General features: G+C 35.9%; 1 protein-coding gene across 1 annotated transcript in view; it reads right to left on the reverse strand.

Moving 5' to 3' along the window:
• slc8a1a (solute carrier family 8 member 1a) overlaps positions 1–13,951 on the reverse strand; it is a 47,574-nt gene that overhangs the window by 10,933 nt on the left and 22,690 nt on the right. The window contains exons 3-5 of the mRNA XM_055184484.2: positions 7,434–7,540; positions 5,101–5,121; positions 3,286–3,303 (exon numbers count right to left, since the gene is read on the reverse strand). Of these exons, the coding sequence (XP_055040459.2) occupies positions 3,286–3,303; positions 5,101–5,121; positions 7,434–7,540 (146 nt within the window). The remainder of the gene's footprint in view (positions 1–3,285; positions 3,304–5,100; positions 5,122–7,433; positions 7,541–13,951) is intronic.

The following is a 13,951-nucleotide window of genomic DNA, read 5'->3' on the forward strand; positions in this document are numbered from 1 at the left end:
TTTTAATAATGATGCACATCTACAGTAAAAGCAAATATATCAATCGAGGACAGAATTTATCCGCTTGTCTCTACCTCGCCCTTCCCTGACTTCTTCATTTATTTATAGAGGTTAAAGGTAAATAAATTTGTACAAATTTACTTCTAAATTAAATCCCTGAAATTATCAGACTATTTCTGAAAATGGTAGGCACACAAAAATGGTGCTTAATAGAAAGAATAAGCCCTATTCAGACGAAATTTGTATAATAAATTTGTAAAAATATTTGCATGCCTCCTCCGCGATAAAACGTACATATTCAAATGAAGATAAAATTGCAGTAGATGTGTAAGTTTATCATTTGAAACGTGAAAATACGCGGCACGTGTGGATAATTACATGATTGTTCACATGACCCGGATACTTTATTATATGTATGTGGAATATTGTTGTGTAACAGAATACATTTTACAATTGTATTAAGCACTTGTTGCTGCTGATGATAGACATTTTAAAGGTGCCAAAGAATGCATTGAAATAATATGGTAATTGTTATTTAATATTTACATAGAATGTGTAACTTTATTAAGTGCAAAAATGATCCAGAAATGTTTTTAGATGTCCATTTACAACCCTATGATTTTGTTCTTTGAATGAAATGGTCTATTTTTGTCCTATTTGGAAGGGTCATGAATAATAATATTGAGCTCTGCTCTGATTGCTCTGCTCTGAGGCTCATGCCAGTAGCTCACATTAATAAACAGACCTTATATGTTTGAACCTGTATCAGACAAAAACACAGATTTTTATGAACAACTAATTGTTTGAAAATTGTTAATGGACGTTTCTGAGTGTTACAGGGTTTTTTTCAGTAAGGACCTGCAAACGTAACTGTACCGTCAATAGTAGAACCAGTGGGTTCCTGACTGCTCATCCAAGGGGCGGAAACTCAAAATATGTGTTTGGAGTGTCATGTGTGTTTCTTGTGTTTTCAAAATATGTGTTTATTGCGTCATGTTAACCATGTGCATCACGTGTTTTGTCAAAATAAGTGCCTGCTGCACACGCGTCAAAACCGTTTATAATAAACGAGACGCTCACGTTCACAAAATACATGCAAGACACTCCATTATCAGTAAACTTTGATTACGCATGAGATTATGTGAGTATCTGGCAACACAAGTGTCTCATTTATCATAAACCCCCCAGACGTGTCCGCAGCAGGCACCTACTTCGACAAGACACGTGACGCACTCGACACGCAGAACACATATTTTGAAATTACAAAACACACACATGACGAGCTACATACATGTTTGCACCGGCTGCCGCTGAGTAGAACTTCAGTCTAAACGCTAGTATATAGCATTAATTAGCATGTAGCGCTAACTCAGCAGTCACAACTTTGTTTTTAACATTTTAACAACTTTGTAATTAATTTTATTGTGTAATTTAATGTTGGTGCGTAGTCAGTCAGTATTCCGTTGGGATTGCATGCAGTCTTTTGCATGCACGATGTATACATAAAAATAAGGAAACAAACGTGTTTAAGGCTCATGATATGTCATTACCATGTACAGAGCTCTTATTATTCATCTATGCCTAGGTAAATACAGTTTTTTATTCTATGGCACCTTTAAATGTTTTTGGGATTTTCTGTAGAAGAGCAATGAAAGATTGTGCCGATACTTAGTTATGAAGATGTTTAAAATGCTCGCAAAGAAAGATGCTTCACTGATGCAGAATAAATGCGAAGGGCAAGGCCATATGGGGCTTTTTAGTGGTCTAAAAGGAAGTGGAGAATGCCTATTGCATTGATCCCCTTTTTATAAACTCAGAGATCTGGATTCGAACAGGAATTTTTACGCGGGTGGGCGGAGAAAAACACTGACATTCTGGATTCAGACGGCAATAAAATCACTGACTATCCCGGTAAATGATGAATATACCTTACGTATCTACAAGAAACAATTACCGTCCGACTAGGGCTATAGCATGACTATAGCACTACTTATGGCTCTACATGCTATATAACATTTAGTGAACAACTTTGGTGCCATTTAGCACCATTTTTTAGAGTTACAACTTACACATGGCTTACTACTTTGTGCACACTAACCGACATCAATCAAAATAATTAAACACATCACTAAGTAACATACAATAGAAATAATTTAAGGTGTGTTGTGAATCACGAAAATCAGAAAGAAGCTCTTCCTGAACTTTGGTTTAGATCAATGGGCACCACCCCTGTTCCTGGATATCTACTATCCTGCTGATTTCACCTCCATCCCCAATCAAACACACCTGAACCTGCTAATCAAGCTTTTCATGGTTACCCAAAAATTAGGAGGCAGGTGTGATAAAGCAGGGTTGGATCTAAAGTAGGCAAAAAGGTAGATCTTCAGGAACAGGATTGGTGACCACTGAGGAAGGCCATCACACCCTTACCAAGCATGAGCTGCATTCATTCAATTCTTCTCCCTGTCGTATGCTAATTTTAGCTAACACTGTACTCACAGAAATTCAAATGAAATTTTTAAGCAGCAGACACTCCTTGGAGCTGTTTTTCGGATCGTTTAAAGTGAAATAGGTATTTGAAGAGTGATTGAGCATGTTGTCACAGTCAAGCGAGTGCATTAAGGGGGTTACGAATACGTCATCATAAGACAGGTTATGCATTCTCAGGTAGTAACATGTTTGCCATTAGCAATGTTGGGTTGTGCCGTTTTTGTCGCAATGTTTTTGTGATGCATTATGAAGTAAACTATCATAAAGATCAAGACACAATGACAGCTCATGCATTAATTATTACTTAAGAATCTAGTGCCATGTGCACAACTTGATAATAAGGTGCTGGTGAACCTTAATGACAATCTTGTCATGGAGATAAGTTAAAGGCTGAGTAATGTAACCTGTGAAGTTTGAATCAGAAAAATTATATTTTGTGAAGGCCACTCAACCAAAACAGAGATACTTAAATTCTGGTCTTATTTGAGTACATAAAGGCCTATCAAGTCAATTAAACACACTGAGATGCTACTTTACGTAATGTGAAAAAATGCATCAATGTTTGACTGTGCAGCAAACTGGTTACTGAACACACCCAATGTTATATTTAGTTTCAGCTCGGTGACATTTTTTAAAATCTCTTTCCATGTAGCTGCTTATCTTTCAAAGAAAAAGTTATCAGAGAAAAGATAAATGACTGAAAAGTATTTTGCTCGGTTAGCAAAGCAGGTTAGCTTAAATAGCAGAGATTGTGTTACGTATAAGCATTTTAAGTGAAATATTACTGTAACGTACCTGTCTTTATGAATCCACCTAAAACCACAAAAGAGTAAAAATTAACTCCATGGGTGAATTACATGAAATAATAGAAAATTACTACATGAATGCCTAAATAACAATGATTTACACAATCATGGCCCCAAATGTATTTAGATGCTTAAAGGAATATTCCATTTTCTTAAAAGAAAAATCCAGATAATCCACTCACCACAATGTCATCCAAAATGCTGATGTCTTTTTTTGTTCAGTCGAGAAGAAATTATGTTTTTTGAGGAAAACATTGCAGGATTTTTCTCATTTTAATGGACTTTAATAGACACCAACAATTAATACTTAACTCAACACTTAACAGTTTTTTTAACGGAGTTTCAAAGGACTATAAACAATCCCAAACGAGGCATAAGGGTCTTATCTAGCAAAACGATTGTCATTTTTGATAAGAAAAATAACAAATGTACACTTTTAAAGCACAACTTTTCGTTTAGGTACGGTCCAGCGCGACCTAAAGTAAAATCGTAGTGACGTTATGGAGGTCACGTGTTACATATATAAAAAGCACATTAGCGGACCAATGTAAACAATAAACTGACACAAAGACATTAATTAGTATCAGTTGACATACAACAATGTAGGAACGGTCCTCTTTCACCACACTTGTAAACACTGGGGCGGAGTTTCGCGTTCGTCCTCTGTGACCTCTTGACGTGATGACGTATTGCGTCGGGTCACGCTAGCGCATGACGACCGGATCTAAACGAGAAGTTGTGCTTTAAAAGTGTATATTTGTTATTTTTCTTATCAAAAATGACAATCGTTTTGCTAGATAAGACCCTTATGCCTCGTTTGGGATTGTTTATAGTCCTTTGAAACTCCGTTAAAAAAAAACTGTTATGTGTTGAGTTAAGTATTAATTGTTGGTGTCTATTAAAGTCCATTAAAATGAGAAAAATCCTGCAATTTTTTCCTCAAACTGAACAAAGAAAGACATCAACATTTTGGATGACATGGTGGTGAGTAAATTATCTGGAATTTTCTTTTAAGAAAATTGAATATTCCTTTAAAGCCACAGTCTGTAGTTTTGGGCTCTCTATCGCCACCTCTGTTGAACTATAAAATTGCATAGTAATTTTCAGTATACAGTATGTGCGTTTCAGTTCATCTGTGCAGATGAATCTGATGTATGTCATTATAGATCAACATGACAGTTAGAAGTACATCCTAAAAGACATATATCCGGAAAAAAAAAATGTTCAACATAAATGTTTTAACATATCTGTTCAGAGGAAAAAAGTAATCTCTGCTGCAGTATTTAATCTCTTCAGATGTTGAATTTTGGATAATTTAACCAAATGTCTTTGTAGCTTTTAATCCATACTTTAAAATCTACAAATTGTATTTCATCAGATAACAACACATAAAATGTAGTTTCTAAAATCAAATGCTAAGGGTTTTTTTTTTGGAACTACTGTCACTCTTCTTGTAATTCAAATGGTCCTCATTTTAGGTGGGTGTACTGTATGAAGTCTGTTGCCCTAGCAGGTTACCCATAGTTCATTATAAATATAATCTACAAACAAGTCACCAAAAACACAGTTTATCTCTTGTTTATCATTTCAAACTTCTCAAAAGTGCTTTTACTTTCTTAAAAATCCACTTAGTTCGACATTTTGTTATTTAATGCTAAGATATTCACAGTTTCATGCGTTTCCGAATGCTTTTTTGGCCCAGTACATAGAGTAACAGATAAGACTTGCATAATCACATTTGATGAGATAACAATTTCAGAAGTGAATACAGAAAAATGAGCAGAAAAAGAAAGAGACAGCTTACCAAACTCATGCAGCAACACAGCTGATGTAGACAAACGGAAGAGACGAAGCAAACAAGAAAATGGAAGAAAACATCAAGACAAAGCAAAATGAATATGAATGAATTAACTTTTACAAAAACACAAATAGGGGGGTTAGTGTGCATACTGTATATCTTTGCTTACAGTATATGTTTGTGTCCAGGTTGTGAGATTGTATTTGTTTGCTTGTTTTTATTTACTAAAGTATCTGATTGTGATTTCAAAATTCAAAAGAATTAGCTGGAATTCATCAAACATAAAAAGCTGAAAGACGTTTGTAATTTGCACTATTGAGAACATATGGGTGATTCTCGCAAAATTAGACTTATGAGGTGTCATGAAACATTTTGATAAAAAAGTAAATGCAAAGTAAGAGTATCAAAATAAGAAGCATACAGTTATAAACATCTCTTCATGTACTATTTTGCACTTGATTTCAAATGACATCATACAAACCAATTTAGTTTTTTTCCACATTTAAGGGGAACATTTTCATTACCGTAACGTGTCCATGACTGGATTTGGGTTCTTTGACATGGAAAATTTATAATAAAAAAAATCTAAAAAATAAAAAGCATGTTTTATACTATAAACATTTACGGTAAAGAAACACGTGGTATTTGGTGATCAGTGGTAAATGTAGAGACAATAATAAAGATTATAAATGTATCCAAGAAAAATTTTCTCATCCTCCACAACAATTTTCAATCATTATTTAAGCCCTCAATGAACTAACATTTAAAAAAAAATTGTTGGAAGGGACATAATTGACTGTAACACTCAAGATGGCTACCAGATAAGCAGTTCTTATTTTTCTCTAAAAGTTGAAATTTTGTTTGTCATAGTATCTAGACAACTTTTTAGTTCTCATTACCGAAACACGAGTTTGTAAATGCATATATTTAATGTAATATTATGTTGCGGTAATGATAATTTTTGATAATGATAATCTAAGAAATGTAAATAATTCTATAGGAAATATTTTTTAAATCCTCTAAAAATAATGGTTATAGTAAGATCAGATGTTAATCTTATATGCGCAAACAAATTTGCTTCAAGGGCTTTTAAAAAAAATCTGATGCTGGACACCTTCTAAGTCTGGATTTCGTGAGAATCACCCATATAGTTCACGGAAAAATCTAAATTCTGTCATCATTAACTCATCCTCAAGTTGATCACAAAGAAAAATGTGATAATAACCAAAAAGAGAACTGGGGCACCACCCACTTCCATAGTATTATTCTTTCATACTATGGAAGTCAATGGTGCCCCAGATCTGCCCCAGCAAAACAAAGAAATGTATACAGGTTTGAAACAAGTTGAGGGTCAGTAAAAAATGACAGAACTTTTATTTTTCGGTAACCATCCCTTAAATGGAATAGATATTCTGATTATTATCTATATATTATATATGGTATATGCTAATATAAACAGTCCTAAATCCCACGTTTGTTCTAGTGCAAGACATTATATCAGTGATTCCCTGTGATTTTCTCTGAAGATGAGATCAGGTTACAAAGCTAGGCGGTTAGATATTAAAGTCTGTATCTTATCTCTGCTGTAGAGAAAACAGGACTGTGCAAACTAAATCAGTAAGTATCTTCCTCTCATTATGGTTTAGTTTCTCCGCGTCTCCTCCTAGTAGTCTTAGCTAAAATCACAAATTAGCTTAAATAGAGTCAAGCTGTTTAAGATGTTTAAGGTTGTTTGAGGATAAAACTCAGCAGGAGGATGACAGTAAAACAACAGCAGAGGATCAGATTTGAAGGAGGAGCGGAGGAAAGGAAAGAAGCCAGAATAAAGGGCAGCAAAACAGAAAAAAAGGCTTGTTTCACTTTGTTTGCCATCTTTCACCTGTCCATCCTCTCCTCCTCCATTCTGGTTCCTGCAGCTCTATGAAGAAGTTTGCATGCTTGTCATATTCCTCATGGTCAAGAATTTTAACCTTTATGGTCTTCCTGTTGGGGGAACATAAAATCACATTTGAGGGTATGAAGCGTGCTTGGGTGTACCAATGAGATCTCTAAAGGCACATGGTCAGATTCCCCTAACAGCTGTGGAATGAATGGTCCAAATTCCTAAACATTATAGCTCTTTATAGTTATATTCTCCTCCTAGAATACCTGTTTGTAACGTACAGTATGCTATTTGTAATGTATGTACAGTCTGGAGAGGTTGTGGATGGACTATAAGCAACTACCGAAAAAACTGACTGCAGCAATGTTTGCATATTAACATTTCCGGTTCGACCCATAAGATGGCAGCACACAGGGGTTGATTCAGGGACGTGGGACAGAGGGGAGAAACTTCCCACCTTTTCTCTCACTCATTTCCACCAATTGTGGCTCCCCAATTTCCAGAAAGAAGTTCTTATTCTTTTCGTACTCCTCATCATCGATTATATTGATCTGAATAGTTTTGCTGAAAGAGAAAGGAACAGAGAGAGGAAAAAAGAAGAGAGAGAGAGAGAGAGAGAGAGAGAGAGAGAGAGAGAGAGAGAGAGAGAGAGCACAAGATTGCAGATGTGAGAAAAGCTCAAGGAAAGACAGCAGGTGGCACATCATGCAGTACGAACAGCATTATCAGTTTTTAGACCCATAACTACTGAAGGAAAGAAACATTTCTAAGCTTCACGAATTTCTAATGAGTTTTTAGACTAAGGTTAAAATAAATTAAGGTACAACATCAACTACACACAGCCATGCTTTAAAGGGGACATTTCACAAGACTTTTTAAAGATGTCAAATAAATCGTTGGTGTCCACAGAGTACACATGTGAAGTTTTAGCACAAAATACCATATAGATAATTTATTATAACATGTTAAAATTGCCACTTTTGTGAGCAAAAATTTGCCGTTTTGGGTGTGTTCTTTAAAATGCAAATGAGCTGATATCTGCACTAAATGGCAGTGCCGTGGTTGGATAGTGCAGATTAAAGGGGGTATTATCCCCTTCTGACATCACAAGGGGAGCCATATTTCAATTACCTATTTTCACATGCTTGCAGAGAATGGTTTACCAAAACTAAGTTACTGGGTTGCTCTTTTTCACATTTTCTAGGTTGATAGAAGCACTGGGGACCCAATTATAGCAATTGAACATGGAAAAAGTCAGATTTTTATGATATGTCCCCTTTAAAGGCGGGGTGCATGATCTCTGAAAGCCAATGTTGATATTTGAAATCACCTAAACAAACACGCCCCTACCCCAACAGAATCTGGACCTTCTTTTGATAGACCCACCCCAGACATACGCAACCCAGGCAACGATGTCGGTTAGTAGACACACCCCTTACTGCTGATTGGCTTTAAGTGTGTTTTGGTACTCGGCCCAACTCCCTTTTCCAAAGTGTTTTTCAAAAATTATGCATCCCGCCTTGAATAAGTTGCTAAAAAGTTACAGTCATGATAACTACACCTACTGCCACTACAAGGATGTGAGTTTACATGTTTTACATATCCACTATGGTATGTTGTGATAGCCATATAATGGGTTTAAAATGTATTGTTTGGGGTATGATTGTGTAATTTATGCTGCAGAACATATCATGAAAGTCAATTCAGGTAATGTTAACCATTTTATTCATGAAAACCTATTCCAAATTTCTGTGAAAACCCATAAAGGTTGGTCTGGAAACTGATGTCATGACTGAAAAGGTAGCTGAAAGATGTAGAATGACTCTCAGTTCAAAGCTATAATTCACTTTTAGTATATAAAAATGCTAAAATTATAAAAAATGACAGGAGAATATTTGGTAATGCATTTTTACTTCCCTAAATGAAACGAATGCATGAAACAGCATGCAGATGCGTTTATGCAAAGCAACTTACAGTACATTCAAGGTACATTTCATCAATATGTGTATTCCCGGGACCTTTTGTGCTGCTAATGCAATGCTCTACCAATTGAGCTACAGGGACCTGTACGTCTGTGGCAGTCTGAAATGACTCAACAATTCACAGACTGACACAATGCGACAAAAACAACAAGGACAAAAACAGATGGAGGCTTGCGGATATAAAGTGCACAGTATTATTTTGTCTGTCTGTGTATATATTATAGATTTATGTAAGTGTAAACTCACTGCACACTCAGGGATGCAGGGCATGTACGGATGCCTGACACCAAAAACATGCTGTACTGTTTTGCGTCTGAGCATATTCATAGTGAAGCTTGTGCAACAGAACCAGACATTGTGTTTACATAATGCACTGAATCCTAATATGTTCCTTCTCTTATGCTTCCTTTCTCACCCCTTCCCTCTCTCGGTCGCTGTCTACCACTATGGATAATGACACAAGCGGTCTATCAACTCATTTTATAGGCCAATCCGCAGGGCACCATTCCAATGTTTGAGTATATCCAGAGGCGCTTCATCTGCCTGTAGCAATGCTTACCAAATATGGAGGGTAAACTAATGTGAAGATAACAGTGGATACGTCTTTTACTATATTTATATCACAGGTTGCACTTCTGTCATTAACTACGTACAATGACAGACTGTATAGGGTACATGAAAGCGCTTAACTATAGTTGCCTGTTTCCGACCTGTAAATAAAAATGTAAGTAGAGTTAAATAGGTTAAAATTGTAAAAGATTTTATAGTAAACATTTATTGTTTGAATCCTTACTGTGATTTTAAAATAATTCAAACTTGAGTTAAAGGGACAATTCACTTTAAAATGAAAACTCTGTCATCATTTACTCATCCTCACGCTGTTCCAAACCTGCATGAATCTCTTTTCTCTGACGAACACAAAAGAAGATATTCTGAGAAATGACGGCAAACACAAAGTGACCATTGACTTCTATAGTAGGAAAAAATATTTTGGAAGTATTGTGATAAATGTCAATGGTCACTATCTGCTGTTTGTTTACCATCATTTTTTTTTATCTTTTGTGTTCATCAGAAAAAAGAAATCATACAGGTTTAAAACAACACGAGGACGAGTATATGATGACAAAGTGAACTATCCCTTTAAAGTGATGCCAAATGGATTGAAACCAAAAGGTGATACCAGCTTGCTTTTTACCATTTTGGCACAGCCAATGACATGAGACTGACAAGTTACAATATTTATTTTACATGGTACCACCAAAAGAAAAATGGAGAGACAGACATAGCGATAATGGATATGTTTTATGCTATGTTATGGCAAAGACTTATACTTATTGCTAATATTTTGGCTGAAAAACAATTGCCTGATTTCATGATACTTAATATTTTAATACTCTCTGGATTGTTTCAGAATTAACATGAAATATTTACACCTCCCCAGAGACATGGCCATGCCTGCCATCCCTAGCATTTCCACCAGAGTATGTAAGATCTTTAAATAAAAACAAGATTCTTTAATTGAAAAAGTGAAATTAAAGATTGCAATCAAATTTAGGAAAAAAACTTTTTTATTAACCAAGTTTCTAACTCACAATCGGTCAGTGGTACCCAAACTTTTCAGTGTGTGCCCCCCTTGTTTAGGGTGCATCCCTTCGTGTCCTCCCCCAAAGAAAATTCATGACATAAAACAATCTCAAACTTAAAATTTTAATTAAACAAACAATGCAGATTACAATAAAGTGTTGTTGGTTAGTAGCCTTATGAGGTTTGATTTATGAAAATTATAATGCATTTTAAAAAAATTCATAAAACTGGGGGCCCTCTGGCACGCCCCCCAGTTTGAGACAACTGTGTTAAGTGCACTCTAAAAATGCTGGGTTATTTTCAATTGCATAGTTGGGTCAAAAAGACAGAAACTCATCCGTTAGTTTATAAATTAACCTATTCTGAGTTGTTTTAACCCGAAATGTTGGGTTGTTTTAACTCATGGTTTCGTCAAATGTAGGGCTGTCACGATTCTCCAAATCCTCGATTCAATTACATTTTCGATTCTAAGGTCATGATTCAATTAGATTCTCAATTAAATTTTTTTTGAAAGCACAAAAAATGCTATGCCATTTTTAGACTAGACTTTTATGAAATATAATATCTGACCTTGAACCCGGAGATGGCCTGCCATGTTAGTCGTGCTGCCAGTGGAAAAATATGGTACACGCGCACATACCTGATTAAACGAAACTTCATGTCAGATTAACATTTCTGTTAGTACTTTGCACCGTAAAAATGCACCTTTATTACCGTCAGACAAGATTGTGAGACTATACCCCAATAAGTCATGTTTAAATGCTGTTTTCATAACTCTTAAGCAACTAAAATAAGTTTTTGTAAAACTTAAACAGATTTAATTTCGATTGATTTCGATTTAAAATCGTGACACCCTTAGTCAAATGTAAAAATTTTTTGGGCACAATAGGTTAGGTTTGTTCCTTTTAGACCCAACCATGGGATCGAAATAACATAGCATTTTATAGAGACTATCATAAAATATAATATATGTTTAAATAACAAGCAAAATAAAGATTTAGTTTTTTTATACAGGGGTCTCTGAAGATAACTGTAAAAACCCTACATGCTAACATTTCCAGATTGCAGCATAACAGTGTAAATTCATTATTGTAAAAAAATTACAGAATTATGGAAAATACTGTACCAAAACTAGTTTTAGCGGCTCTTCTCTTATCTGGCTGGTGATTAACCATTTAAATCTCTCAGTATAACCCTATCCTGTTATAGACAGTTTCATCGGACACACGTGCGCTGACGCGATACACGTTTGGATCGAACTTTACTTCCGGGTGTGTTTTTTTAATGGTCTGACTACTGTAGTTGCTAAGCTGATCTCTTGAAGAAATGCCTCGTCGAGAATAACAAATGTTTTGGTTTCCTAGGTAATCGATGTGTTGTTTTTTGCTTGTTATATAAATAAACTACGTTTAAAGAACTTTGTTGTTATTTATTCTTAGTGGAGTTTACCGGAAATTACGTGCGGACAACGACAGCCACTTGTTTATGTTGTTACTGCTGAAACCGTCTATAGGCATAAGTTTTTGTGACTGAATCCGCACCAGTGCTTTTTAAACCAGAAAGCTTTTGGCTGATGTTGACTGCGAGCTGGAATATTCATTAGCTGTTTTTTCCTAACGCTGGAAGACTATGACTAAAGCAATGCTAAGACGACCCATGGCTTACTAAACCTATTGACCAGATCTGATATGTAAAACTCAGACTATGACACACCACTGTGTTGGGAGCGAACACAGCAAGCCAGGAACAGACTATGAAAAACAGTGCGTTGCAGAAGATGTAGATTTTAAATGAAGTTTTTTCAGCAGATGCTGTTGTTATATGTTATTTCCAGTAAGGCAAAAAATGAATGACATGAAACAATCTCAAACTTAGAATTTAAATTAAACATAACAAAACCTATTAAATGATAAATGAGTGCTGTTGGTTAGGTAACCTTATTTTTCTGAGGTTTAATTACACAGAATTTATAATAAATTAATGTATTTTATAAAATGTCATAAAATTGGGGCCCCCACAGCACCATCTTGGAAATTGGTTATGTCATTTTCTGCAAATATTTTGTGAGATGTATGATATTCCATCATGTAAGCAAAGTCAACAAGCTGTTTTGTTTGATTGATTGATTTTATTTTGTTTATTTTTTGACTATGGTTAAATGTCTTTCAACTTTCATTGACAGCCCAAATTTTGCCTTGTTTAAGCCTAGACGTCTGGGTTGTATTTGAACGGCTATAAGACTTCTTTTAAATGCAAAATTGCTTGCTAGTACTTTCTTCAAAACAAATATTTGGTTTGATATCATCATATAATACCACAACATTCATAGCATTTTAAAGTGTGCCTTTTTGGGACCAGTGTATGTCATTACATGTCTTCTAATCCAGTGGTTTTCAAACTGGGGCCGGGGCCCCCAGGGGGGTGCGAGATAGTACCAGGGGGGCCCCAGTTTTATGAAATACATTAATTTATCGTGAATTCTGTGTAATTAAATCTAAAAAAATAAGGCTACTAACCAAAAGCACTGTTTTTTGTATAATTTAATGTTTTTTATTAAAATGTGGAGTTTTAGAACAGTTTTTTGTCACAAATTTTCTTTGGGGGGCCGCGAAGGAATGAACCGTACACAAGGGGGGCCGCAGGCTGAAAAAGTTTGGGAACCACGGACTCTAAAGCCTAGTTTATAGTCGCCGCGTCCGCAAGAGCGCATTGGTGCGCGCGGCAAAAATGACGTCAACGCGGAGTGGGCGGTCGCGCGCGTTGGGTGCGCGAGACCCCATTTCGCGTGGCGCTGTGCACGGCATTTATAGTCGCCGCGTCCGCAAGAGCGCGTTGGTGCGCGCGGCAAAAATGACGTCAACGCGGAGTGGGCGGTCGCGCGCGTTGGGTGCGCGAGACCCCATTTCGCGTGGCGCTGTGCACGGCATTTTTTGTAACTTTCCGCGCGGCTCCGCATCCGAAAATGACCGAACTCGAGGCGATTCTGTCCGAGCAGGCAAGCCTGTGACGTATCTCTTTGATAAATCCAAGCAAAACAATGTATATATTTATCTGACACTCTGGAAGTAAAGTATGGAAACTTTGCAGTTTAAAACACGAATTATTTTACATGAATCAGAATGTTTGGCTTATATTTGTATTGAATGAACCACTGGATGAGGAATAAAATATAAACCTTAAGATGTCTGTACTGTTTGTTTAGTAAAAACGTTAATGAAATGATAATGTTTAATAAAGACATATTTAAAAGATTGTTGTTTTATTCATGTTCTCATATTTATATATATCAAACTCTAATGTTAAAAGCACTAGGGTTGTTCCAGCGGACGACTTCTTCTATCCTCTTCTTTGTGTTTGTTTTTGACTTTATTGCTCGCGTCGCCGCCTGGTGGTTAAAAAAATAGTGCAA

The sequence above is a fragment of the Misgurnus anguillicaudatus genome, chromosome 14 (assembly GCF_027580225.2).
Source record: "Misgurnus anguillicaudatus chromosome 14, ASM2758022v2, whole genome shotgun sequence".
Classification (NCBI taxonomy): domain Eukaryota; kingdom Metazoa; phylum Chordata; class Actinopteri; order Cypriniformes; family Cobitidae; genus Misgurnus; species Misgurnus anguillicaudatus.